General features: G+C 50.0%; 1 protein-coding gene across 12 annotated transcripts in view; it reads right to left on the minus strand.

Annotated features, from left to right (window-relative positions):
- Positions 1-27,560, minus strand: part of PRMT7 (protein arginine methyltransferase 7) — a 49,723-nt gene that overhangs the window by 3,112 nt on the left and 19,051 nt on the right. For 7 of the 12 annotated variants that reach the window (XR_004179655.1, XM_031657885.1, XM_031657883.1 and 4 more), the window contains 10 exons: positions 19,425-19,537; positions 17,472-17,713; positions 17,067-17,247; positions 10,901-11,028; positions 10,423-10,558; positions 9,424-9,573; positions 9,042-9,089; positions 8,301-8,390; positions 4,071-4,232; positions 2,919-2,993 (listed from right to left, as the gene is read on the minus strand). Coding sequence is in view for 11 of the 12 variants with exons in the window: in XM_031657885.1 (XP_031513745.1) it covers positions 2,919-2,993; positions 4,071-4,232; positions 8,301-8,390; positions 9,042-9,089; positions 9,424-9,573; positions 10,423-10,558; positions 10,901-11,028; positions 17,067-17,247; positions 17,472-17,713; positions 19,425-19,537 (1,325 nt within the window). In the remaining variant the exon portion in view is untranslated. Of the gene's footprint in view, positions 1-2,918; positions 2,994-4,070; positions 4,233-8,300; positions 8,391-9,041; positions 9,090-9,423; positions 9,574-10,422; positions 10,559-10,900; positions 11,029-17,066; positions 17,248-17,471; positions 17,714-19,424; positions 19,538-22,182; positions 22,803-27,560 lie in introns of those variants that run through there. The other 5 variants (XM_031657892.1, XM_031657888.1, XM_031657884.1 and 2 more) reach the window with 3 other exon arrangements.

Raw genomic sequence — 27,560 nt, forward strand, 5'->3', positions numbered from 1 at the left:
TCAACTTCCAGCCTCCAGAACTGTGAGAAGGTAAATGCCTGCTGTTTAAGGCACCCAGCCTATAGCACATATCCCAACAGCTCTGGCAAGCTAATGCACTGGGTCTTGATTCCCACAGTGACAGCATTCTGCTGGACATGCTGGAGCCTGGCTCCATTCCACCTCTGGCCTTAGCCACCTTTCTGGAAAGAGGGAGACACGCCAGGGCAAGAGTGTGTGTGGCTCCAGGAAAGGCCAGACTCCCTGCTGGAAAAGGGACCTGCTTCACCTGGGACTGGCAAGCTGTTGTGTGTATGTGTGTATATGGGTGTGTGAGTGTGCGTGTGTGTGTGTGTGTGCGCCTACACCTTGGTGTGGATCCAGCACCCAGGATCTTATAGGGCAACCATGGGTCCTAGAGCTGCCTCTTGCACTAATGTCGTATCTCTCTCCCTTCCCCATCTTATGCCAGGCGCCAGAGTCTTCTGAGGACACTTTCTGAGGGGCAGGTGGGGACTGCCATACCTGGGGGTGCTGCTGGAGAGGAGCAGGGCCTCTGGCCTCAGGCTGCCCATGGCTCAGCTCCCTGTGCTCCAGGCCATCGTCTACCACCTGGCCCGGTCCCCCACCATCTGTCTCCAGGTCTTCAGCCGAAGGTATCTGCCGCAGCCGGGGCTTCTCACTCGGTTTGGCTGACCTCTGGGGAGGGGAGACCCCTGGCTGAGAAGCCATGGTGGAGCGAGGGGCATGGGGTGGGAGGTAGTGCGCTGGGCCAGGCAGCAATCATAAATTTTTTTTTTTTTTTTTTGAGACAGAGTCTCGCTCTGTCACCCAGGCTGGAGTGCTGTGGCCGGGTCTCAGCTCACTGCAAGCTCTGCCTCCCGGGTTCCCGCCATTCTCCTGCCTCAGCCTCCCGAGTAGCTGGGACTACAGGCGCCCGCCACCTCGCCCGGCTAGTTTTTTGTATTTTTTTAGTAGAGACGGGGTTTCACCGTGTTAGCCAGGATGGTCTCGATCTCCTGACCTCGTGATCCACCCGTCTCGGCCTCCCAAAGTGCTGGGATTACAGGCTTGAGCCACCGCGCCCGGCCCACTCTCCGGATTTTTAAGATGGGGTGGTGTCGCCTGTCTCAAGCTGTTCTGAGGACCACATGTCTACGTCACTGGTGAGAACACCCAGCACCTAGAAACCTGGTGACCACGAAAGCTGTGTGGCCCTGACAGGTGGGCCCCAGGCCATGGGGAGGGATAAATGCATGAGAGTACAGCCCCGGTGCCTGGCGGCAGGTTGGGGGCACCTGCATCCAGGAGGGATGCAGAAAGTTGCCTGGAGGAGGGGAGCTGACAGTCAAATGGGAGCCGGCAGAAGGGCCAGAGGGGGCCTTGAGGATAGAGCTAAGCCAGGAGAGCAGGCCAGGGCATCCAGGCCAGCTGGACCACTCTGCGATCTACAAGTTCATGTGGGCTCCTTGTGGAGGACGGCAGCAGTCGGGGGACAGCCTGGGTTGGAGGCTCACTGGGAGCACGAAGACCAATGGCAGGGGACGGGAGGACTCTCGAGGGAGGATGCCCAGGGCCCTGGGCTTGGCTGGTCGTGTGAAGTGGTGCCAGGTCTAAGACAGGGCACTGGAAGGGCCAGGCTGAGGGTGGGGAAGGGCAGGTGGATTTGGAAAGCGTAAAAAAATGCCTGGCGCCCCACTGTGGGATACCCACCACTCTCGGCCATCTGCCTGAACACACAAGAGACAGACACTGGCCCAGGACCAGAGTGGCAGAACCGTATCAGCAAGAGGGGACAGGGACAGCCAGGGTGGGCAGGCCGAGAGCAGGGGCCCAAGGGAGCACATGGATGCAGAGCATGTAGGGCTCAGCACGAAGGAGATTTCTAGAAGCATGGAACAGTCAGTGATCTGCTGTGAGGGGCAGGCAAGGTGCAAACTGAAAATATCCACTAGGTTTAATTTACTTAAAAGTGTTCACACACAGGCAATCCATGTTCACTGTGGGAAAATGTGAACAGAAAGGTGAGCAGAAGCAGAACAGCCCCACCTCCCGATGCACAGCCGCTGCTGCGGGGCCGCCACTGCTTCCCACCCCTCCGGTGTCCGTGAGATTTCTTTTTCTTGAGACAAGGTCTTCCTCTCTCACCCAGCCTGGAGGCAGTGGCGCAAACGCAGCTCACTGCAGCCTCGACCTCCCAGGCTAAAGCCATCCTCCCACCTTAGCCTCCCGAGTAGCTGGGAACACAGGTGTGCACTACCATGCCTGGCTTTTTTGTAGACACAGGGTCTTGCTATATTGCCCAGGCTGGTCTTGAACTTCTGGGCTCAAGCAATCCACCTGCCTCAGCTTCCCAGAGTGCTGGGATGACAAGCAGGAGCCACGTGCATTTCCTTAATACACAGCACGGCCCATGCTCCTCGCCCTGCCCCTCTCACATGGATGGAACAGGACTCTCAGCTTCAGTCCCCATGAATCCAAGAACCACTGGCACTGTCAGGACGGCCCATGGTTCTGGGGAACGTGGGCCCAGTTACTACTGTTCAGGGCGCTGCCAACCCCTACACCATGTAAATAACCTGTGGGACACTCCTCAGGTACCCCTCCCCGGGAATGGAGCCCCCACCGTGGAAATGACTAAGAAGGTTCCCAGACTGTTTTTGGAAAGGCTGTCCCAATAGGAAACAAGCTGCGGGCACTGGCGGGGGCAATTCCAATGACGGGACATGTGGGCCCAGTGGAGATTCTGACTCAGGGTGACAGCACGGAGCCAAGAACAGGGCTGGTACCAAGCAATGCTCATGGTGAACCACACAAAATGGCAGCCCCTGACCTCACTGCCCCCAACAGAAGAGCCTGTGCTGCCCAAGCCAGGACCCTGTCAGAGGCCTGTGCCACAGGAGCAGGTGGGCGGGACTGCGCAGTGCGGCCCTGCCTACCTTAATCATGTCGTCCATGATGTGCACGTCGAAGCCTTCGCAGTCACCACAGGGGCTCCGGATCCGCCACAGGTCCTGTGAGGAAGGAGCAGCCCCGTCCACACCCGCCCGCCAGGGCACAGGGAAGTGTGGCAGCAAGAACAAGAGGCACATCTTGCTGTTCCCTGCACACCTGAAAGACACCCCCAAGCATGAAGGGGCTCAGAGAGAACAAAGATCCACAGCGGTTTCTGTAACGGACTGGGTTGGGCGGGAACCTGCAAGCTCTGACATGACACCTGAGTCCTCTCCTATAAGGGACAGTCAGCCAAAGCTACCAGGCTGGGGGCTGCACACTCCTATCCGGGCCATCCTCAACACCATTTCTTCAGGAAGAAATCTGTAAGCCAATTCTCTCCCCAGCATCACCTCCAGTTCACGAGGATGCCGGGGAAAGAAAAAGGCCCTGCCCAGAGGAATCCAGAGGACACTCAGGCCACACGGCCTTCCCTCCCTTCCTCCTGGTCACACGCATGGATCATGACATCCCCTCTTTGGCCACGAAAACCAGTATTCATGTGGAAATCTGATTAGGTAAACAAGTAACACAGGAGAAACGCTCAGAATGTGTGATGGAGCCACTCAGCTAAGAGAGAAAACCACTCTCATCAAATGAGATACGCTCTCCATCCAGGGTAAAGCTTTTCGAAATCCTTTTAATAAAACTGCCCTTCCCAAAATGACTTTGTGACTGTGGTTCTGCTCTGATGAGAAAATTAAAAGGAAGCTTTTCCATTTTTTCTTGCATAAAGCAGCTGACTCTCCCATCTCAAAATGCTTTTAACAACTAAAGCCTCGGCTCTTAACGAGAGCAGAGCAGGCCACACGGCATGGCTTCTGAAACGCTTAATTTATATTTTTAAATTATTCTGATAAGCCACAATTGTAAAATGACAACACTCAGCCATTTCCATTTCGTATGTCAAATTATCGCATTTTTAAAAAGGCAAGCATCTTCCATTCAACCCCACAGTGTGCTGACACAGACACAAAACACAAGCTCCAATCATCAAGGCCCGAGTTGCTCTACAGGCGCCCAGGGTTCCTGCAAGAAAACAAGGTTCCCCACTCGCCTCCTCTGCTTTTTTCTGCAACACCCCCTGGGTGGCCTACCCTGAACTCCACAACCACAGCGTGCAGCGAGGCTGCCTGGGGCATCACCACGGCGCCTGGCCCCAGGTGCTGGTCCACAGCGGTCCGCACGTACCAGAAGTAGAGGTTGTGCCACGGCAGCAGGCTGGTAGTGAAGAACGGCTCGCCCAGGAGGAGAGAGACCTGGTGAGCAGGGCGAGAAGCAGGGCCCAGGTGTCAGGAGGTGTCAGGAACAGGGAGCAATAGGCCACTCAGTCACTCAAGTTACTCCCTCGCTCCCTCCCTCCCTCAGTCACTCATTCAGTCACTCATTCCCTCCCTCCCTCCTCAGTCCCTCTCTCCCTCAGTCAAAAAGCAAGGCAGCAAGGCACTCTGTACCTGCCCTGGAGGCTTTAAAGAATACCACCAGATATGAGTCCCCTGCTCAGGAGAGCAGAGTGGAAGAGGGAAGCAGACAAAGTGCAGCTGACCCCATGCGACAGAAAAAAGCAAGGAAGGTGGTCATGGCGGGACCCCAGAAATAAATGTGCCAGAGGGGGCTTCCAGAGTGGCATCCTGCCAACCCTCACTGGACACTTTATCTCAGGACTTACTCCATCTCCCTCCCCAGGCTCTGAGCACCACAAGAGCAGGGACTGGCGGCCCAGCATCCCCAGCAGTGGGCCAGTGCCGTGACCAGATGTTCCGTGAACATTTGTGAGTAAATGAACAAATGCATGGCAAGGAGCCTGAACGGCCAAGGGAGGAGCAGCAGAGGCAAGAGTGAGGCCAGGAGACAGCAAGGTCCCCCAAGGTGAGGGTGTGGAGCTGGACAGGAGCCAGGACAGGATAAGGGGCTGGACTCATCCCGGAGGCGGCAGCGGCGGGGGTGGTGGGTGTCACTAAAAGCTTTCAAGAGGGGTTCAAAATCAGAAGGAATGTGATTTAGAAGATCCTGCTGAGGACCATGAAGTGTGGAAGGGAATCTGCAGGTGCTCGGGACGGAGGCGACCTGGGAGAGTGCAGAAACAGTCCAGGCAAGAAATGGAGACTGCAGGGTGGGAGGGGTGGGAGGAGAGGAAGGGGTGGCAGAGGGTGAGGCAGCCGACCCCGGGCAGGCCCAAGCAAACAGGTACCAAAGCGGGGCCAGTCAGAGATGAGGGAGATGCAGCGGGAAATGCTGGGAGACAGAAAGGGCTGCCCTGAGTGCTTCCTGGCCTCCCCCCGACAGCATCAGGAACAAGGCAAGAATGCCCACTCCCACCACTCCAATTCAACATGACCCGGTCTACCGGTACACCATACAATGGCTTTCAGAATCATCTCCTATGCCCTCATCTATGACGGAGAAAAAGGGTGACTTGTGGATGAATATTTACAGCAGCATTACTCACAACAGCCTCAAAGTAAGAGCCACCCAAATGTCCATCAGCTGATGAACAGATAAATAACATGGTCTATCCAAACAATGGAATCTTATTGAGCAAGAAAGAGAAATAAGGTATTGATTCAGGCTACGACATGGATGAGCCCTGAAAACATGAAGCCATATGAGAGGCCAGCCATGAAAGACCACACACTATCTGATTCCATTCACACGAGACGCCCAGAATGGGCAAGCTGAAGACAGAAAGGAGAGTGGGTGCCCTGGGCTGGGGACTGCAGACAAATGGTGTGTGACTGCCAATGGGTAACGAAAGGGTTCTTAAACTGATGTGGCGATGGTTACACAACCTTATGAATACACAAAAATCACTGAGTGAATCATAAGGTATGTGAATTATATCTCAATAAAACTGTTATTTTTAAAATGGGCAAAAGGCTTGAATAGACATTTCACCAAGCAAGACATAAGCACATGAAATGATGCTCACCATCATCAGTCATTAGGCAAATACAAATTAAAACTATGCGGAGACATCACCACACTCCCACTAAAATGGTTATGCTAAAACAAGCCAATGCCAAGTGCTGGTGAGGATCCGAGAACCTGGACCCTCAGACATTATCGATGGGGATGTCAAATGGACAGCCACTTCGAACAACAGTTCAGCAGCTTCTTAAAAAGTTGACCGTAACTACCACACGACCCAGCAATCCACACCAAGGCATCTGCGTAAGAGAACTGAGGACCCATATCCTCACTAAGACCGGTGAACCCATGTTCACAGAAGCCTTATTCAAAGTGGCCAGAAACTGGACACAATCCAACTGTCAATAAGCAGGTGAATGGACAGCCACACCGCGGAATGCCATGCAGCCTTAAAAAGAATGAAATGGGTGAACCTCAAAGACATGATGCTCAGTGAAAGGAGCCAGACTCGCAAGACCACACACAGTGTACCTCACTTTTCAGAAAAGCCAGAAGAGGCACACACTGGAGACAGAAACCAGACCAGTGGCTGCCAGGCCTGGGGCATGAGCATGCTGACTATCAACAGGCTCCCGGGAATTTGGGAGGTAACAGAAATGTTCTCTTTTCATTCCAATTTTTTTTTAGAGACAAGGTATCACTCTGTCAGCCATGCTGTAGTGCTCTGCTATAAGAATGGCTCACTGCGGCCTCCAACTCCCGGGCTCAGGCGATCCTCCCACCTCACCTTCCTGGGACTACAGGCACATGCCACCACTCTGGGTTAATTTTTCTTTCTTCTTTTTTTTTTTTTTTTAAATAGAGACAGGATCTCCCTATGTTGTCCAGATTGGTCTTGAACTCCTGGGTCCAAGCGATCCTCCCACCTTGGCCTCCTAAAGTTCTGGGATTACAGGCATGTGCCACCATGCCTGGCCTGGAAATGTTCTAAATGAGACTGGGTGATGGTTGTTTAACTCCATATATTTACTTAAAAAATCACTGAACTGTATACTTGAAATGCATTAATTTTGTGGTATGTCAACTACATCTCAATAAAGCGTTTTTTTTGTTGTTTTTTTTTTGAGACGGAGTCTCACTCTGTCGCCCAGGCTGGAGTGCAGTGGCCGGATCTCAGCTCACTGCAAGCTCCGCCTCCTGGGTTTACGCTGTTCTCCTGCCTCAGCCTCCTGAGTAAATGGGATTACAGGTGCCCACCACCTCGCCCGGCTAGTTTTTTTTTGTATTTTTTAGTAGAAATGGGGTTTCACCGGGTTAGCCAGGATGGTCTCGATCTCCAGACCTTGTGATCCACCCGTCTCGGCCTCCCAAAGTGCTGGGATTACAGGCTTGAGCCACCGCGCCCGGCCTAAAGCTGTTATTTAAAAAAAAGACTGGCAGGAAAGATGAAAGATGACAGCTCTGCTTTGGATAAGTCTGGTTTGTGGGATATCCAAGGAAAGGTGACAGGATAGCAGCTGGACATGAGATTTGAATCCAAAATTGCAACGAGTGAAGGCCGGCTCTTATGGTCACTGACTCACACATGAGAAGGAACAAGATTACCAGAAAGGATGCAGTAGGGAGAAGTGGGGGACACGGGGAGACTGCCACAGAGCAGCGCGAGGGAAGGACAGCCAGGAAGGTGAGCGGAAAGAGACTTCCCCAGCACAGGAAGAAGTCCCAGGTCACAAGGACAAGCGGGTAGAGTAGATGAAGCCTGCAGGGAGACCATGGGAGTAACGACGAGGTTGCTGGCAGAAGCAGTTTCAGGGCCTGGAAGCCTGACTGCAGCAGGAAGCCATGGACGGGGAGTGAAGACAGGAGTGTGGTGGAGAGGAAAGGACACGCTCTGCTCCTAGGAAAGCTAAGAGAGAGGCTCTGTCCTGACCGGAAGGAGCAGAGATGAGGCTGAGCTAAGAGCAGTACAGCCAGGTGTGGTGGCTCACGCCTGTAATCCCAGCACTTTGGGATGCTGAGGCTGGCAGATCGCATGAGCCCAGGAGTTTAAGATCAGCCTGGGCCACATGATGAAACCCTGACTCTACGAAAAATACAAAGATTAGCCGGGCGTAATGGCATATGCCTATAGTCCCAGATTCTCGGGAGAGGTGGGAGGATCGCTTAAGGCTGGAAGGTCAAGGCTGCAGTGAGCCAAGATCGTGCCACTGCGCTCCAGCCTGGGCGATAGTGCCAGACCCCGTTTTCAAAAAAAAAAAAAAGAGCAGTGCAACCATCTGCTCACCAGGCAGCTCCATGAAAGCCTCACTACATCCTTGACAGTGGGAGCTCCTAGGAGGTAAGGTTACATGGAGGACCCACTGTGAGACCCCAAGGATGGGGTGGGGCCTGGGCTACTTCAGTGCCGTGCTGCCTACCCTAACACAGCCCAGCGCGGCCAGAAGGCTCCCGCTACTCACCTTTCTGCTCTTCAGGTCCTCACTTGTTAATAATTCCGGCCGTTTCTCTATGATGTTAATTTTATCTTCCAAGTGGTTAGCCTTGAAGATCTTAGAAAGAAAATCATAAAATTACTGTATTCATACTATTGTTTTTGTCAGGAAAAAAAATCTCTCCAAGTTGCATTCTCCGCTTTGAATTTTCTGGCAAATAGTTCTGGAGCACCACTTTTATCTGCTTTGTGGAAATTCTCTCCTTGGGGGGCATCCTATAGACCACAGACGAGATCAGGAGCAGAATGTGATGAAAGCAGAAGAAATTTCTCCCGCAGGCGCACACCAGGACTCAGTGCGGGCCTGGAGTTCTGGTGAAGGGGGTTCCCCTTTGGAGAGGAAATGAAACCAGTTACTGGCCAGGGAGAGAAATGGCATCTCCCATCAGGCTGTGAGCACTGGCTCCCTCAGCACGGATGTCCCAGAAACACGCCCTACACTTGGTTCTACCGCAACAGTAGCTTTATGTGAAGTGAGGAGAAAAGCCTCAACTTCAGACACAAAACAACAAAGCAGAGTGCAAATGCCTGCCTCTACTTCAGTGACAGCCCCCAAGGCCTTTGGCTGCTCTCCAGGCAGCAGCCAAGACAACACAGGGGTGCAAGTGAGCTGCCACTCCTTCGTTCCCCCGGGCCAATGCCACTTCAAAGCCATCAACCCAGACCCCACAGGTCCTCTCCTATTTCAGCAACAACAATTCTCACTTACTTTTCTCAACAGTTTGTGAGAAGCTGCTGAGCTCTCGACTGTGAATACCTAAAGGGAACACCATGCTATTAGTTGTAAGATATTCACTTAACAGAGAAGAAATTAAAGATTAAAATGCGACAAGACCATCCCAAGGCAGAGGACATACCTGAATAACCCTCCCTGCACTCATTCCCTCCCTGGGGCAGCTTGAGCACCAGCTCAGCAGCCTGACGCCTGCCTGCACGCACAGGCAATAAACCCCAGCCCCTAACCCGAGCATGCTGCACCCACGACAGTGGCCCTTGCAAAGAGCCTTGATCACAGAATTGTGCACCCGGACCACACAACGCCCTAACTCACAAGCCCACCTCAGGAGGCTGACAAGGGTGCACGTCTGTACCTGCTCCACCCCCAGGTGATGGGCCAGCACGGAGAGCAGGCTGCCATCGCTGACACACAGGCACACGCTGTCTGGCTTCAGCACCTGCGGGGAACGGGCACCCTCAGCACAGGGCTTCCTCCAGTTTGCCAGAAGATTCCTGCTGGTAAGCTGTCAGAAACGCGTCCCTTCTCACCCCGCTTGCCCAGACCTCAGACCATACCCCTGTGTTCTCATGCAGTAACCACCCCCAGCCTCAAACACGCCCGCCTCGCTCACGTCTCCCCACTTGTCTCCACTGTCAGAAAAGACACTCCTCAACCCAGCCTAGAGGCCCCGCTGAAGGCTGCCCCACGTGCAGGCCACCTCCCAGGCCATGACAACAGGCTTCTTCCCTGTCTGCTGACAGCACAGACAGCTGAGGGCCTCCAAGGCTCGAGGGTTCACAACTGACTTCCCAAAGGCAGGGATGCCTTTCTGGGTGACAGATCCCTCTGAGAGAAACTCAGGATGGCTTGGATCCTCCCCCATCCTCCAAAATGCACACGTGCACACTTATTTCTGCACACACCCCCAAGGGCCTCAAGAGACCCTCCCTCTAAGCCCCATCTATAATCCCCAGGCCGAGTCCCCTGCTACAGGTAGCAAGGAGCAAAGGTTTTCAGGCAGGAGAGTCCCATGATCAGACCTACATTTAGAAAACTGGAGAAATGTGGCAACTCATGAAAAGAGGAGGGATGGCCGAATCCACTGCGACCACCCACAGTAACGACTGTGCCTGACAAGGCGAAGGCATCCAGCAGGAGCCCAGCCAGAGGCTCTCCCAGTACAGCAGAGAGTAGCCCCAGGTCTCCAGCTTTCTGCTGCAGTGCCCGCCCCAGAAGGCGCTCGCTGAAGCCATTCAGAGACAAGAGGACACAGGAAAGAAACTTAGCAAATCATAAGCAGAGTGCTGGGGCTCATGGGACAAACTTCTTTTTCCCTTATCCCCTACAACCAGCCAAGGGGCTGGACACTTACGGTGCTCAGAGCCTGGATGTATCGATCAGTTCTGTCCTGATCATTGATCTCTCCAAACCGAGGCCGGTTCCAGAGCAGGTGAGCCTGGCAGTCGCACACGGGGCGCATCTGGTGGACTCTCTCATTCTTTTCAGGGCTAGACCAGGAGATGAACAAACAGACGTGGGCTGTGAGCGCCTCCACAGGTCTCTAGAGGGCATGAATCTGGACACTGGTCTCCAGCTGGCATGAGAAGTTACAGCACCCGCTAATTCCAGACTTTTCCTACGCATCTGCTCTAAACAGATTCCAGCAACCCATGACAGCCTCTCCTGGGTACACACGAATGGACACTGACACATCGGTCACAAATCTTTGTTCTTATATTATTCTGTCCAGACACAAATCAACCCACTGGCGCCTCCAGAGGGTCTGTAAATGGGGAATTTACATACAAGTTTCAGAGGCTCATCCTCCACCCCGACGACGCTCGGCGTACCTGGTCCTCTGCAGGCTGTACCACACGCAGTAGTCATCGTGGTGGGCTACCAGGCAGAGCGCTGAGCCCTGCACCACAGGCTCCTCTTGTGGCAGGAAGTACACACACTGCATCCAGTGGTCCCGCCACTGAAACGGGAAACAGTCAGCTGTCAACATGCCGCGGCATGAGCAATGCTTCTAATCCAGGAGCCAAATGCCAGAGAACTGCCAGTTTTCAGGCGTCCACAATGTAGACTGCAGCTGGCTATTGTGGCCAAGGAGATAAAGAAACAAACTCTAAACTCAGAGGCCAGTGGCCCAAAAGTTTGTGGGAACCCTGCTGGCTTTAGGAAGACACAATGTGGCCAAGGGCAGCGATCTGCCAGAGTGGCTCAGGGGAGGGGACAAGTGCAGGCTCCAGTCCCCACCCCATCAGAGGAGCACCAAAGCTCTCTCTTCAACACGCAGGGCTGTGCCAAATGTTTCATTTGAAGGAAAAAACAACGGTTTAAACCTCGTGGTTTGAGGGGAACCTTTTCGGAATAGTCCCATGGCGCACACTCCAAAGGCTTTAACATACTCAGAATTTACAGAACAGTCAAATGCAATGCACTACACCTAACTGGATTGTAGACTGAGGAAACAAAAGCTATCAAGGACTTCTGGAAACAGAGAAATTTTATTTTGAACCATATGTTAGATGATACTATGGAACCACTGTTTTTCTTAGGTGTGATCATGTGTTTCGTTTATGTTGCAGACTGTTTTCATTCTTGGGAGATATGGGTTGAGGTATTTAAAAGTGAAGTGTCAGATGTCTGCAACTTATTTTCAAATGATTTTGCAAAAAACTCCGCGAGCGTGTGCGTGTGCATGTGTGTGTGTCTGTGTGTGTGTACCGAGAGATGCAGGGAGAGAGGCAGGAGACAAAGACAAAGCAGGTGTGGCAAACGTTAACAACTGGTCAATTTAAATTAATCAAGGGACTACCAGTGTTCATTTTCACTTATTCTGTGGATTGATAATTTTTCAAAATAAAAAGTTGGGAAAATACAAAAAGGTTTTGGCTTATTCTTTGAATTAAATTGAAGTATTTAAATAACCGAAGATTCTAAATTGTGAAACATGGTTGACAATGATCCAGAGTCAATTTTTAAAAGGCTGTGCTAGTCCTTACTACAAAGGCCACATACAGGATTTTATCCTAAGAAAACCCAAACAAAAAAAAAAAAAACAAAGAAAAGAGTTATATTCCCATAAAAATGCAAATCACACAATTATTTATACCAGCAAAAACTGGAACCCACCCAAATGGCCAGGGCTCAGAACGGGATATAAGCCCTCGTGCAGAACACGGACAGACATCTTAAATGCTGCTGCTGAAGGCCCGGAACAGAGATGAGCACCGACAACACCCACGCATTTGGAGAGGGACCAAAGAAAGGGAGCTATTTTGAGTGAAAGGGAGGACCATGAGTGATATTTTTATTTTATATAATGAGGTTTATTTCTCTCATAATTGTTAAGCTTCTTTTTGAAAAAGGAAGAACTGTCCTAAAAAGTAGATGCCAGCTGGACGCGGTGGCTCATGCCTGTAAATCCAACACTTTGGGAGGCCAAGACTGGCGAATCGCTTGAGGCCAGGCGTATGGGACCAGCCTGGGTAACATACCGGTGACCCCCATTTCTACAAAAAACACGAAATTAGCCAGGCATAGTGGCACATGCCTGTAGTCCCAGTTACTCAGGAGGCTGAGGTGGGAGGATCGCTTGTGCCCAGGAGTTCACAGCGGCAGTGAGCTAAGAGGTGCCACTACAATCCAACCTGAGCAATAGAGCAAGACCCTGTCTCTAACCAACAAAAACAGGAGATGCCTGGCTCAACTCTGATGAGACAACTGCCTGCTCATTCTGTTACCTTCAGGAACTAAGAAAAACTTTGCCCTGTGGGACTCCAAGAGCACAGGTAAGGAACGTACCCACCCGCCTGGTCTTGAATTGAACAAAAAGGCAAAGAATGACATTCTCACACACTTAAGACGCCTACTTGAACATAAAAACTAGAAAATGAAAATCTGACCAGATATGTTCTGGAAAAATAAACAGTAACAGGAATAATACAGGTTCTTTTAAACCTTTTATTCATTCCCACACTATGCAAATGTATGTGAAGAAGACAGGAGAACCCTTTCCCAAGCCCTCCTAGGCTCCCATGGCACTGCCCTGTCATCATGTCCTTCCCATGTTCCCACCACAGGGACACCCTGGGTCCTAACGCCGAACAGCTGGTGACAGAACCCACTGTGCCAAGGTGGGACAGGCTAAGTATACTTAGGATCAAAGCAGTTTGATGAATTCATGAGGAAGATTCATTAGCAGCTTTCAAATTTCCAATCCAAAAGTCAACGCTGGTAGAGAAACGACACAAGACCCACAGTCAAGAGACCAGGGGCAGGACCCGCTCTACTGCTCCCGGACACAAGGTCCTGCTCTAATCCCTGGAGCCTGCTGAGTCCCGGGCTGGCTACGGTTGTGGTTAGCTGGTTTGTCTACTAAGAGGATTCAAGGAGAAAAAATACATAGTAGTGTTCTGAAGATATGCAAACTAAAAGTACTCACTTTTTTTTTTTGAGATGGAGTTTCGCTCTTGTTGCCCAGGCTGGAGTGCAATGATGCAGTCTCGGCTTACTGCAACCTCCACCTCCCGGGTTCAAGCGATTCTCCTGCCTCAGCCTCCCAAGTAGCTGGGATTATAGGTGCCTGTCACCATGCCCAACTAAGTTTTTTGTATTTTTAGTACAGACGGGGTTTCACCATGTTGGCCAGGCTGGTCTTGAACTCCTGACCTCAGATGATCCACCCACCTTGGCCTCCCAAAGTGCTGGGATTACAGGAGCAAGCCACCGGCCAAAAGTCCTAACATTTTAACACTATTCTCACACTAATTCTGCAACACAGTCTTAGGAAGAATGTGGTGCAGTGCCAATCTCAACTCTGTGGGTGAATTCAGAGTGACACACACACACAGCCTGCAGAGGGAAGCTGGCACGCCCTGGCTGGACGCACGCCCACCTGAGGCCAGGCACCTGGAAGGTGGAGGGGAGACTAAGAAGCTCACATACTTCTAAAGCTCACATACTTCTTAGTCTCACATGCTGCTGTCGGTACGGGTACGCTGATTGACAGCAATCCCCCAGCAGTCACGACCTTTCGGCTTACACAGTAATTCTGGGAATGGGGTAGGGGAAGCTGCTAAAGCCTTCCAGGAAGTCAATGTTGTGGCCACCTAGAACCAGCAGGTGGGCATTTAAAACAAAGCCAGCGGTTAAGGCCAGGCAGGCTGGACCATGAACAAAGGATGGTGCCTAAGGCGCTCCTGGGTAGAGACAGGTTCTATTTCTTGGCCCTGAAACCAAAACTGCCTTTGCAAAAAACAGTGACATAATTATGACAGTGAAAGAGATCTCAACTAACCAACCCCATCTCGCTTTAACGTCCAAACTGCCCTTAATCATTCCTGGGTCTGGGCCAAGCTAACTTTGGGAGACATTTGGTTAATAGTTTATTTTTTATTCGTCTCACTCTGCCACCCAGGTATGAGTGCAGTGGCATGATCTCAGCTCACTTCAACCTCCCATCTCATGGGTTCAAGCAATTCTCCTGCCTCAGCCTCCTGAGTAGCTGGGATTATAGCCATGCACCACCACATCTGGCTAATTTTTGTATTTTTAGTAGAAGTGGGGTTTCTCCATGTTGGTCAGGATGGTCTCGAACTCCTGACATCAAATGATCCACCCACCTGGGCCTCCCAAAGTTTTGGGATTACAGGCGTCAGCCACCAAGCCCAGTCGATTAATACTTTAAATGATAACCGCCCTTCCCCAAAATTAAACTTAAACTTAATGAAAGATCATCAGGTTACGAGGATGAGAGGAGGTTGAATTCTGCTAGGGTGAAGCCATTATTAGGTCACAAGATCTGCAACCTTCCCTGACTCCTCCTGCAGATAACACCACCCTTGTAGAACCTAAGATTGACCCTTTGAAATGTCTTTTTGGGTTTTTACATTTCTGTCTGATGACTCCACCCAGAAGTGGACTCCCTGGCCTTCCAAACTGTCTTTGAAAAACCCTAGCCTGGGCCGGGCGCGGTGGCTTACACCTGTAATCCCAGGACCTTGGGAGGCTGGGTGGGGGCGGATCACCTGAGGTCAGGAGTTTGAGACCAGCCTGGCCAACATGGAGAAACCCCATCTCTACTAAAAATACAAAATTAGGCAGGCGTGGTGGCGCATGCCTGTAATTCCAGCTACTTGGAAGGCTGAGGCAGGAGAATCGCTTGAACCCAGGAGGTGGAGGTTGCAGTGAGCTGAGATCGCGCCACTGCACTCCAGCCTGGGCAACAAGAATGAAACTCTGTCTCAAAACAAACAAAAAACTCTAGCCTGTGAATTTTCAGGGAGACTCATTTGAGTAATAACTCTGTCTTCCACGTGGTGTGGCTGGCTTCATGTCAGTTAAACTCTTTATTGCAAAGCCATGGTGTCAGCGAATTGGTTTTGTCTAACGGTGGGTGGGAAGAACCCATCAAGCAATGACGACAAATCTTTCCCACCTTCTTCTCCTTTGAGTGTGAGAGGGAGGGAGGGTGGATGGGGGTGTAAATAACACCAGCACATAACAGAAAATTCAAAAGATATACAAGGACACATAGTGAAAAATATGTTTCCTTTCTACCCCTAACCTCCAGTCCCCATTCCCAGATGCAGTCAGTTTTACCAATTTCTGGGAATTCTTCCAAAGATATCCTTATATGTATACCAGACAACTATCCACTCATAAACACACATATTCCTAATTTTACCAACACCAGTGCTACCACACGACACACCATTCTGCACCTTTATTTTTGTGTCAGGTAATAATCCACCCTGGGCCGGGCGCGGTGGCTCAAGCCTGTAATCCCAGCACTTTGGGAGGCCGAGACGGGCGGATCACGAGGTCAGGAGATCGAGACCATCCTGGCGAACACGGTGAAACCCCGTCTCTACTAAAAAAATACAAAAAACTAGCCGGGCGAGGCGGCGGGCGCCTGTAGTCCCAGCTACTCGGGAGGCTGAGGCAGGAGAATGGCGTAAACCCGGGAGGCGGAGCTTGCAGTGAGCTGAGATCCGGCCACTGCACTCCAGCCCGGGTGACAGAGCCAGACTCCGTCTCAAAAAAAAAAAAAAAAAAAAAAAATAATCCACCCTGAAGCTTGTCCCACATCAGTGCACAGAGAGCTACCTCACCCACTGAGAGGATAACGGACTTGATCCCTGCTAGTGGCCTTTAGGTTGGCCTTTTTCTACTAAACCAGGGCTGGACACAACTATTCTGCACAGACGCAAATCCAGCCACAGCCCCACGTCTGGAAGCAGCACTGCTTTCTACCTGAGACATTCTGACGACTGGCTTTCCTGCTTTTTCCCTGAGCTTCACCAACAGTGTGCCTGCAAACTGTTTAAACTTTATTCACTAATAGGTGAAAATGATATATCATTGCAGTTGAAAGTTGCATTTCTCTCTCTTTTTTTTTAGAGACAGGGTCTCATCTTATTGCCCAGGCTGGAGTGCAGTAATGCAATCATGACTCCCTGCAGCCTCGACTTTCTGGGTTCAAGCAATCCTCCTGTCTCAGTCTCCTGAGCGGCTGGGAGCACAGGTGCTGTGAACAGCTAATACTGCATTTCTCTTATTATGAGGGAGAGTGGGCAACTATCGCCGTCATCTCTATTTCCTTTTCTGTCTTTCATGTCCTCTGCCTACTTTCTATCGGGGTGGAGAAAGTAGATTTCGAGGCCACAGAAGGTGAGGCCGTAGTTCTCTATTCCAAGCTGATGGGAGCCCCCTGGGATTACTCAGGGGCTGAGCGGTGGTATCTAAGGAGAGCTGCATCATGATGAGGGGGAGAGAATAGCCAACTTCTCTGTTGCCCACTGTGTCCATGGGTGCTGACCATGAGCTCACCCTGGAAAGGCTACCTCACTACAGCTAGCCTTTGCTTGCATTTTAAAAACTTTTGTCTTTGATTCTGACACAGTCCTCCTGTCTCTAAATTCTCATGGGTCTAAGGTCCAACTGCTACTTTCCCATGAACAGCAGTGGACAAGTTTCCTGACAGGGCACATGCTCGGCTGCTCTTACCTGCATCTCCTCTGGGTCTGAGTGTGCCCAGAAGGGGGCCGTGGTGCACCTGATCTTCCCCTCAGGGTCCATTTCAATGTCCCACCACGAGAGAACCACCTGAGCTCGGCCAGATGTCAGAGGTTCAAATTGCCTGCTATGGCAGGCTGCTGAGCTACTGACTTGCTTGCTGAAGTCTATGCTGAGGAATAATATTCAAGAATGTAAGCAGAGTTTAACCTCACACACTCCCATTTTTTAAGCTTTTACAGTGACCTCACTGGCAATGACATTTGGCTGCAAAGACTCTTGCCTTCGAGGCAGGTGACAGCAGCTAGGTTTCCTTCCCACGCAAAAAGAACTTCCTAAGACCCAACTTCCATCAAATGTCTTAAAGTGCCATCACCTATGGTGGCTCCTTGGTACCTGAACATGGGCAGCACATCGCTGAGGACTGTAAAGTCGGCTGGTGACACCTGGTTCAGCTGAATGTCACAGACAGAGGGTGCGCCAGGGCAGTTCTCCAGGTCCACAGGAGGGACGATGACCTGCTCTCCGAGGCTGGTCTGCAGGTGGATGGGAAACAGCTTGTTCCACGACCACATCCTCCTGGACTCCACCAGCTGTGCATAGATGGTGGCTCTGTGGGGCACGGCCTCACAATTTTCCTAAGTTTGTATTAAAAAACAAAACCAAACAAAAATCAGGTGCTCAGACCCACAGTAATTCCCACTGATCAAAAGAGGTTTATTCCTTAACATGAGGTTGGTTCAGTAATGCCCAACACCTTATACTATTAGAATAGTGAACTGTTTTCAGCCCTATGCCCTTGGAAAAGGGAAAAAAAAAAAAGGTACTAGATTTCAAAAAGAATACACACTGTGCCTAAAATGACTTATGTCAGCTAAGTTCCTGGCTACCTGGCATTCTTAAATGCTTTAAGTCCTGCTGCTGGCCAGTGATCCTGGCTCTGGGCTCAGCATCCCTTCAGTGCCGCTCTTGCCCAGCACCAAAACAAGAGCCTCCTTGTGGCAAAGCCCTATGGACCATGGTGCCCACTCAGCTGCCCAGCCTTCTGGCGCTGCTGGGCACTGCTGTGCACTCAGCCCCCACGGCTGCGGCTCTCGCTCCTTGTCCAGCTTTCCTCCTAGCTCATGCATCCACTCCACATCCTCCATGCACCAGGCAACAGGGATCCGACAAGAGCACACTCACAGCTGCTACCCACGTGGCTTTCACCGCATGACACCACTAGCCTCTTGGACCAAATGATTCTCTGCTGTGGGGGTTGCTCCGGACATGGTAAAAGGTTAGCAGCACAAATGGCCTCCCCGTGAGGCGTCTCCCAACCTGGGTCTGGTAGAGAAATGCCACTCTAACTGGACTCGCTCCCGCCTCCTTCCCCAGGCTGTGCTTCCTTTGCCCCACCTCACAAGGGGACTCCCTGGTCTGGACCTTCTCCCTCCACACTCTCCAGTGACCTCAACCACGCCCTCTTCACTGACTAAATCCATGCATCTCTGGGCTTCTTGGGCCTCTCTACTTGGCTGACCTTTAGAGAGCTCAAACTGTCTAAACCATTTAAGAATCGCCCTCACCACTTTCCAACCTTCCCAAGGCTACCCCTCTTCCTGTGCTCTGAGGTGCCCAAACCCTGGCATCAATACCTCTACATCTAAGGGACCACCAACTCCTGGGACCACCCATCAGGCCCTTGGCTGAGGCCCACTGCACCACAGCGTCTGGATGACTCCACAGCCTTTTAACCCACCTGCAACCTCCAGCCCTATACCCCAACTGCCCTGCACATGTCTGCCTGCATAAATCTGCTATCAATCCTCTGCTTCAAATCCTCCTACGACGCCACCCCACCTTCTAGATGACAGCTACCCTCTGGGCATGGCCCCCAAGCCCCGCTCCATCTAGCCCCTGCCCAGCTTAGCCCATCAGTTGCTAAGCCCATCTCTCCTGCCTCCCACACAGCACAAAATCCAAAGCAGGCTCCGGAGCCACCGCACCGATTCAGCCTCACGTCTAGCGCATGCTGCTCTCCTCTACCAGAAATATTCCATCTGCCAGGCCAACACCTGATCACTTCTCAGGATTGACAGCTCAAGCATCGCCTTCCTGAGAATATTTGCTGAACTGAACTGAATTTGAAAATAGTTTCTGGCTTTTCAACTCTAACCTAGTAAGATTTGGCATTCAAGGGACATGAAAGTCACAAGTGAGGAGAACCACAGCTCCCCAGGAAGAGAGGGGTGTCCCAGGTGCATGAGAGGTGCTGAGAGCTTGGACTGTGTGGAGCACGGTGCGTGAGTGAGTGCTGTGTGAGCTGGCTGAGACCAGACACGTCTGAGGGAGCCCTCTGTCCACTACCTCCACGAGATGCCTGTGTGCGTGCTCATAGGAGGGCAGCGCCCCCTCCCCGATCAGCTCTGTGTCAAACAACTCTGTGACCAGGATGTTGGCACAGCATGGCATGTCACCCTCTGAAAAACATAAGAAAACAGAGTCGGACGTAAGCAACAGACTAGGAAAAATATTTACAGCAAATATGGGAAAAATAAGTGGTTAAGGGGTCATCACACTAAAAGCACATACACATGCTGAGGTATTCAGAAGTGTCAGGATGTCTGCGACTGATTTGTCAATGGTTCAGCAAAGAAAAAAAAAATCCGTATGTAAAATGTATGACAAAATGCTAACTGCTAAATCTAGGGTAAGGGATCACGGGTGTTTACTGTACCGCTCTTTCACCTATTCTGTATGTTTAATATTGGGAGGGAGACCTGGAAAAAATGATAAGAAAACTATAAATACCCAATGGATTGCTTGAGCTCAGGAGTTTGCAATCAGCCTGGGCAACATGACGAAACCCCATTTCCACAAAAGATACAAAAATTGGCCAGGCGCGGTGGCTCACACCTGTAATCCTAGCACTTTGGGAGGCCAAGGCACGAGGATCACTTGAGGCCAGGAGTTCAAGACCAGCTTGGCCATCATGGCGAAACTCCATCTCTACCAAAAATACAAAAATTAGCCAGGTGTGGTGGCACACACCACCCCAGCTACCCAGGAGGCTAAGGCATAAGAATCACTTGAACCTGGGAGGCAGAGGTTGCAGTGAGCCAAGATCGTGCCACTGTACTTCAGCCTGGGCGACAGAGTGAGACTCTGTCTCAAAGAAAAAAAGAAAAAAATATACACACAAAAAGCAGCCAGGTAAAAATATAAACATACAATTCAAAACAGAAATCAAACATATGGAAATTTTTTCATCCCTGTTAGCAATTAGAGAGATATAAATTAACAAACTATTAACCACTAAATTAGAAAAATTATTTGAAAAGCAAAAACCAAATGCTGGTACTTCAAATACTTTTAGGTTGCAGGGAGACGGAGGGAAAGCCAAAGCAAGACAGCAAGGTTCTTTGATGATCTTCCAGCTACTGTGAGTACAGCTCTGGCAGCCAAAATTGAGATCCATGACTTAGAATCCCCAGATCACTATAGTAAATCCCCTTAATGAACTTAGCGCCTTGTCACCAAACAATCTCTTAAATAACAGTTGTTTTAGGACAGTAGGATTTTAGAGGAGGGTAGGATTTGGGAGGGTTCTTCTGTTAACTGTTTTCTAAATCTCAGTAACGTACTGCTACTTCTACAATTATAATTTTTAATGAGCCAAGAGCCAAAACAGACTTTGGAAGGGGCTATTCATCAGGGAGAATTAACTGTAAACACTTTTAATGCCTCATGAATTATAATCTGACAAAGCCCACTCATCTCCCCTGAACAGAGCACAAGTCTCACAGATGACACAAGAAAAAGAGAAACATGAAAGCAGCTGACGGGGGCCAGGCACGGTGGCTCCCGCCTGTAATCCCAGCACTTTGGGAGGTCGAGATGGGCAGATCACCTGAGGTCAGAAGTTTGAAACCAGCCTGGCCAACATGGTGAAACGCTGTCTCTACTAAAAATACAAAAATTAACCAGGCGTGGTGATGGGTGCCTATAATCCTAGCTACTTGAGAGGCTGAGGCAGGAGAATCACTTCAACCCGGGAGGCAGAGGTTGCGGTAAGCTGAGATCACGCCGTTGCACTCTAATCTGGGCCAAAGTGAGACTCCATTTCAAAAAAAAAAAAAAGAAATGAGCTGATAGAAGAGCACAACAGAGACAGTGTGAACCTCGAGCTTGAGGCTGGAGCCTGACCTGGATCTCACTTCCTATCCCTGAGCCCTTAGTTCTGATCATCAGTTGCCTCACCAGTAAAGTGGGTGAATGGGCTGTCTCATGTGGTGGTGGTTGGGATGATGAAGATTAAAAAAAACACGCACACTTCCTATGAAGCTCACCTGTGCTCCATGACAGTATCAGTGGAGGAGCTTAAGAAAAAACTTCTGTCTTCTGCCACAGAGACCACCCTCCCGAGTAGCCCTGCCCATCCTCTCTGATGTCATGCCAAACTCCAACTGGAATACACTGTCCAAAACTCATCCAACCCACCCCACCTAACACATCTGCTCCTCCCTCCAGGGTTTCTGCCTCAATGAGTCACATAGTCCAGGAACCTAGGCATCATTTACTAGCTCCAGGACAGCAGGACCGCTGACTGCCTGTCCACTACTGTACCCCAGTGCCCACAACAAGTGCCCCGTAAGTGAACACACACTAGATAAATTCTTGATTTCTGTCACCCTACAACCCACTGATCACCTACTCTGCCAATTTTATCTCCTAAATGTTTAAACCAATTATATAACTTAAAATGCTTTACAGTCCAAATTGCTTCATTAAAATAAAAATCAAGAGCCAGGCACAGTGACTCACACCCATAATTCCAGCAGTTTGAGAGGCCAAGGTGGGCAGATCACTTGAGGCCAGGAGTTTGATACCAGCCTGGCCAATGTGGTGAAACCTTGTCTCTACTAAAAATACAAAAATTAGCCAGGTGTGGCAGCACATGCCTGTAGTCCCAGCTACTCAGGAGGCTGAGGCATGAGAATTGCCTGAACCCAGGAGGTAGAAGCTGTACTGAGCTGAGACTGCCCCACCACACTCCATCTTGGGCAATACAGTGAGACTGTCTCAAGAAGCGGGTAGCCACCCCAGGAGATTCCTAGGCCCTTACCAAATGAACGAAACGGACGGATGAACACACGCTGCTCCCTGGGTTGGCTCTCCGCAAGCCTTAGCACGTAATCCAGCTCTGGGGAACAGGACACTTCAGATGCCACTTTTAAAAAGGGCTGAGAGCAGAACCTTGGAAAGCACACATTTGGAGCAGAAAGAAAGAAACACAGGAGAACCAAGATGAAGAGATGTCACTAAGGTCCAGGGAGAGTTTCAAGAAGGAAGGAATGGCAGAAGTACCAAAGCCACAGTGATTAGAGAGGAAAAGCAGAGGAAAGGCCACCCAACCTGGCAATGAGGAAGTCACTTATCACGCTACAGGATCGGAAACAAAGTCGCATTTACAAGGGATTATGGATGAAGCACGACTGACGATCTACTCACTTAACAAAAATAACTGAACTCCTTTACATGACAGGCCCTGAGCAAATAACAGAATGGAATAGTTAATACAACCCACGCAGTGCATGACCTCAGGATGCCTCAGCTGGGTGGGGTACAGACATTAAATACATAACTACATAATGATTTAATGATTGCAGTGGTAAGTGTTATGAAGAAAAAGTATTAAGAAATTGGCCAGGCGTGGTGGTCCATGCCTGTAATCCCAGCATTTTGGGAGGCTGAAGCAGGCGGATTGCTTGAGGTCAGGAGTTCAAGACCAGCCTGGCCAACACAGTGAAACCCCATCTCTACTAAAAATACAAAAATTAGCCGGGTGGTGGTGCATGCCTGTAATATCAGCTACCTAGGAGGCTGAGGTGGAAGGATCACTTGAATCCAGGAGGTGGAGGTTGCAGTGAGCCAAGGTCATGCCACTGTACTCCAGCCTGGGCAACAGAGCCACTCTGTCTAAAAAAAAAAAAAAAATTTTTTTTTTTTTAAATAAGAAATCATATGTGGGGTCTGGCCTAAGCTGAGGTGCGTGTGAACAATGCTGCCTGGAGGCAGAGTCAGCACACTGCACGGCCAACCTTGCCGTCAAAATGGATGGATTTTCAAGAATAAATGATCTCGGCAGATGCAGTGGCTCCCATCTGTAATCCCAGCACTTTAGGAGGCTGAGGCAGGAGGACTGCTCGAAGCCTGGCGCTCAAGACCAGCCTGGGCAACAAAGCGAGACCTAGTTTTTCTTTTCTTTTTCTTTTTTTTTTTTTTTTGAGACAGAGTTTCGCTCTTGTTGCCCAGGCTGGAGTGCTATAGCGCAACCTCGGCTTACCGCAACCTTTGCCTCCCAGATTCAAGCAATTCTGCTGCCTCAGCCTCCCGAGTAGCTGGGATTACAGGCATGCGCCACCACGCCTGGCTAATTTTGTATTTTTAGTAGAGACACGGTTTCTCCATGTTGGTCAGGCTGGTTGCGAACTCCCAACCTCAGGTGATCTGCCTGCCTTGGCCTCCCAAAGTGCTGGGATTACAGGCATGAGCCACCACACCCAGCTACAAGACTTAGTTTCTAATAAAAATTTTAAAAAAACAAAAAAAACTAGTTGGGTGTAGTGGCGCCTGCCTGTGGTCCCAGCTACTCAGGAGGCTGAGGCAGGAGGATCACTTGAGCCCAGGAAGTTGAGGCTGCATTGAGCTGTGTTCACAGCACCACACTCCAGCCTAGGCAACAAAGTGAGACTGTCTCAAAAAAATATAAATCAATCTCCACTCTTGCCATCGTGGAGTAAGTGGGATCAGGCTTACCCTCCTGCTGTTATCAACTAGAAAACTGGGCAACATGTAAGAAACAAGTGTTTTCAGATGTTGAGCAAGAGGCAACACAGTTTGCTCCCTAAGAAGGGAAACAAACCAAGTAACCCTTACCCTGCTCTGGCTATCAGCCAGGAGACCCTTTCCAGACCACAGTACAGGGTAAGAGGTCACGCAGAGCACGGCAGTCTTGCTGAGTTACACAGGAAATAAGTTCAGGGAATGGAAGCAGCTGGAACTTGCCAGGCAGGGAATCAGAGAGGAAGTTACACAGAAAAAAAGCCTTCAGAATGCTGCACAGGGGTCCTCTAGGGTCTGTGTTAATACATTCACACACACAGAGGGTAACACTCTGTAAAGCCGAGCAAAGGGTGCATGAGCGATAACAATCTCCAGAACTCTAAGAGGCCTGGGAAACATTCAAGTTCTGATCAGTCAGACAACGGAATCCCTGCTGAACACCTAGGAGCTATCAGGAGACACCCCAGAAAGGTTGCAGTAACTATCTGGCTAAATAGCCTTAGAGCAGTGGTTCTCAACAGGTGATAATTTTACACACTCGAGACCAAGGAAGACATGTGGCAATCTGGAGACATCTTTAGTTGGCAAGAATGGTGGGAGGAGGGAGTGCTACTGACATCCACTGGAAAGAGGCCAGGGATGCCGCAAACCACCTACAATGCAAAGGACAGGGTCCACAACAAAGAATTATCAAAATGTCACTTAGTTGGAGAATGCCAAAATGTCACAACGCTATTGTTGAAAAGGCCTAACTTAAAGCTACTCTAACCCTGCCCCAAAGAAAGCTTAAACAAGCCCTGAAAGGATCAATCTGAACTGCAAGTAACCCAACTGCATGCCAAAGTTTAAAAAGCAAAAACAAAGTCTAGCACTCAATGGGGAAATCCCAATAGCCACAGCATCCAAACAAAAATGATTAGACATGTGAAGAAGGAAAATGTGACCCAGAATAGGGATAAAAATGAGTCAAGAGAACAAACCCAGAAAAAATAAAGATGGTGGGAACAGAAGGATGTTCGAAAAGCTAAAATAAATGTGCTTACAGGAAACTATGAACATGAGAAAAAATGGAAGTTATGAAAAATAATCAAGTGGAACTTTCAGAGATAAAAAATACAATATCAAAAATGAGACCAGGCACAGCAGTTCACACCTATAATTCTAGGACTTTGGAAGGTGGGAGAATTGCTTGAGCCCAGGAGTTTGAGACCAGCTTAGACAACAAACTGAGATCCCATCTCTACCAAAAAAAATTTTTTTAGGCTAACCAGGCATGGTGGCATGAGCCTGTGGTCCCAGCTACACAGGAGGCTGAAGCAGGAGGACTGCTTGAGCCCAGGGGGTCAAGGCTGCAATGAGCTGTGCTCACACCTCTGCACTCCAGCCTGGGGGACAGGTCAAGACCCTGTCTCCAAAAAAAAAAAAAAAAAGAAAGAAAGAGAAATGAAGAGTTTACTAGATATACTTAACATTAACAACATATTAGACACTGCAAAAAAAAGATTAGTGAATCTAAAGTCCTATCCAAGAAATCCCTGTCCATCAACAGGTGGAGGGATAAACAAGCTATGGTTCATCTAATAGAATGCTGCTCGGTAATACAAAAGAACGAAACCCCAAGATATCGAATGGTGGGAGAGAGTTTTATTAGCATTTCATGCCTATATAAAGTTTAGAAGACATACAGAAGAGTCCACACTTCTGATTCTACTCTTTGAAATCGGTGCACCCAATGAAGAAGTTCTATGAGTGGATGTCGAGACGCCAGGATATGGGGGACTGGACTAGAAAGGGCCTGCAGCCAACTTTGAGCAATTTATGAGTATTCGGCTACCTGACCATGGTGGTGGTTATGTAGTGGGTTGAGATTTGTCAAACCCATCAAACCAATGAAAATGATATCCATTTTAACGTAAATCACACCTTACCAATGCCGAGATCAGAAAACACCGACTTGCAAACCCACTTTCCTGGGCTTTGTCTCGACGGGAGTCCCCTGGCTCCGCGCCCAGGCCGGAGTGCAGCCATCCCCGCTCACTGTAAGCTCCTGCAAGCCTCTGGAGTCTCAAGCACCATTCCTCCTGCCCTCAGCCTCCCTAAGAGCCACTGCATGCCTGCAATTATCAGCCTGCCAGAAGCTACAGAGCCCTTCATTTTAGGGATTTTGTAGGCTTCACCCCAGCTAGCTAGACGTCCTCGACCTCCTGACCTCTGATCTGGCCTCCTGGCTCCTGCCTCCTGTGCTGGGATTACAGGCTTTGGAGCCACACCTCCAGCCTGCTCTGCTCAGCTCCTGCCTGTCTGTTCTTTCTGAGACGGACCCACAGGTTACCTAGTCTGAGTGTAGTATGAGTCCTGCTCACTGCAAGCCCATTCCTCCTAGGAGCCCAGGCGAGCTCCTTCCTGTTTCAGCCTCAGTAGTTGACTATAGGCGCCTCTGGCCACCACGCTTCAAGCTACTCTTTATATATTCTCGAGACGGAGTCCGCCTGCTGCCCAGGCCGAGTGCTGCACGGATCCTCAGCTCACTGCAAGCCCTCACCCGGGTCTCACCATCTCCTGTCCAGCCTCCCAAGACTATAGGCGCCTCACCACCTCAGCCTGGGCTAGTTTTTGTATTTTTTAGTAGAGATTTGTCACTGTGAAAGAAGCCAGGGTGGTCTCTTTGACTGACTGCAGATCCACTCTGTCTCGGCTTCCTCCTAGTGTTCGGGATTACAGGCTTGAGCCACCGCTGCCTGTTGCTTTTCATTTTTAGTAGAGACGGGGTTTCTACCATGTTAGGGGCCAGGATGGTCTCGATTCTCCTGATCTTTTCAGATTCAGCTCACTTTTTGAGCCTTAGTGCTGGGATTACAGGTTGAGCCACCGCTGGCCTGGCCTCTGTTTGTATGTTCTAAAGATAAAAGGCCGGGCTGCAATCTCACATCTGTAAATCCCAGCACTGAGCTGCCGCAGGCGGCCACCTGAGGCCTGGGAGCCTGAGACTCAGCCTGGCCAACATGGTGAAACTCGTCTCCACTTTGCAACATACAAAAATTAGCTGGGCATGGGTGGCATATCCTAGCCACTGGGAGGCTGAGGCAGGAGACCCCAGCCTCTGAACATGAGACAGAGGTTGCAGTGAGCTGAGATCCTGCCATTGTACTCCAGCCTGGACAACAAGAGTGAGACTCTGTCTCAAATAAATACATAAGATAGTATCTACTTCTTTTGTACATGTTTCAGATTCTCCATTTAAAAAAAAAAATTGTTAAATGGGAGAATAATGTTGACCTTAGGTAGAAGCTTTAATTCAGAATGATACTGTATTCTTCAAAACCGTAGTGAAAAAGTCAGGCGCAGTGGTGCACACCTGTAGTCCCAGGTACTTGCGTGGCTGAGATGGGAGGATCACTTTAGCATAAGAGTTAGAGTTCAGCCTGAGCAACATAGTAAGACCCTATCGCCACAAAAAATTAGAAAAAACCCATGGTGTTATCTGTAACTTCACCACGGAAGTTTTTCCTTTGCAAATCTTTCAACTATGTTTTCTAAGTGTCAGTGGCATGTGAAATTTTCAATGACTGAAACAAAGTTCTAGACTATAAAAAATATTCTGGGCTGGGCGCGGTGGCTCAAGCCTGTAATCCCAGCACTTTGGGAGGCCGAGGCAGA

This window comes from Papio anubis, chromosome 18 (assembly GCF_008728515.1).
Source record: "Papio anubis isolate 15944 chromosome 18, Panubis1.0, whole genome shotgun sequence".
NCBI lineage: Eukaryota > Metazoa > Chordata > Mammalia > Primates > Cercopithecidae > Papio > Papio anubis.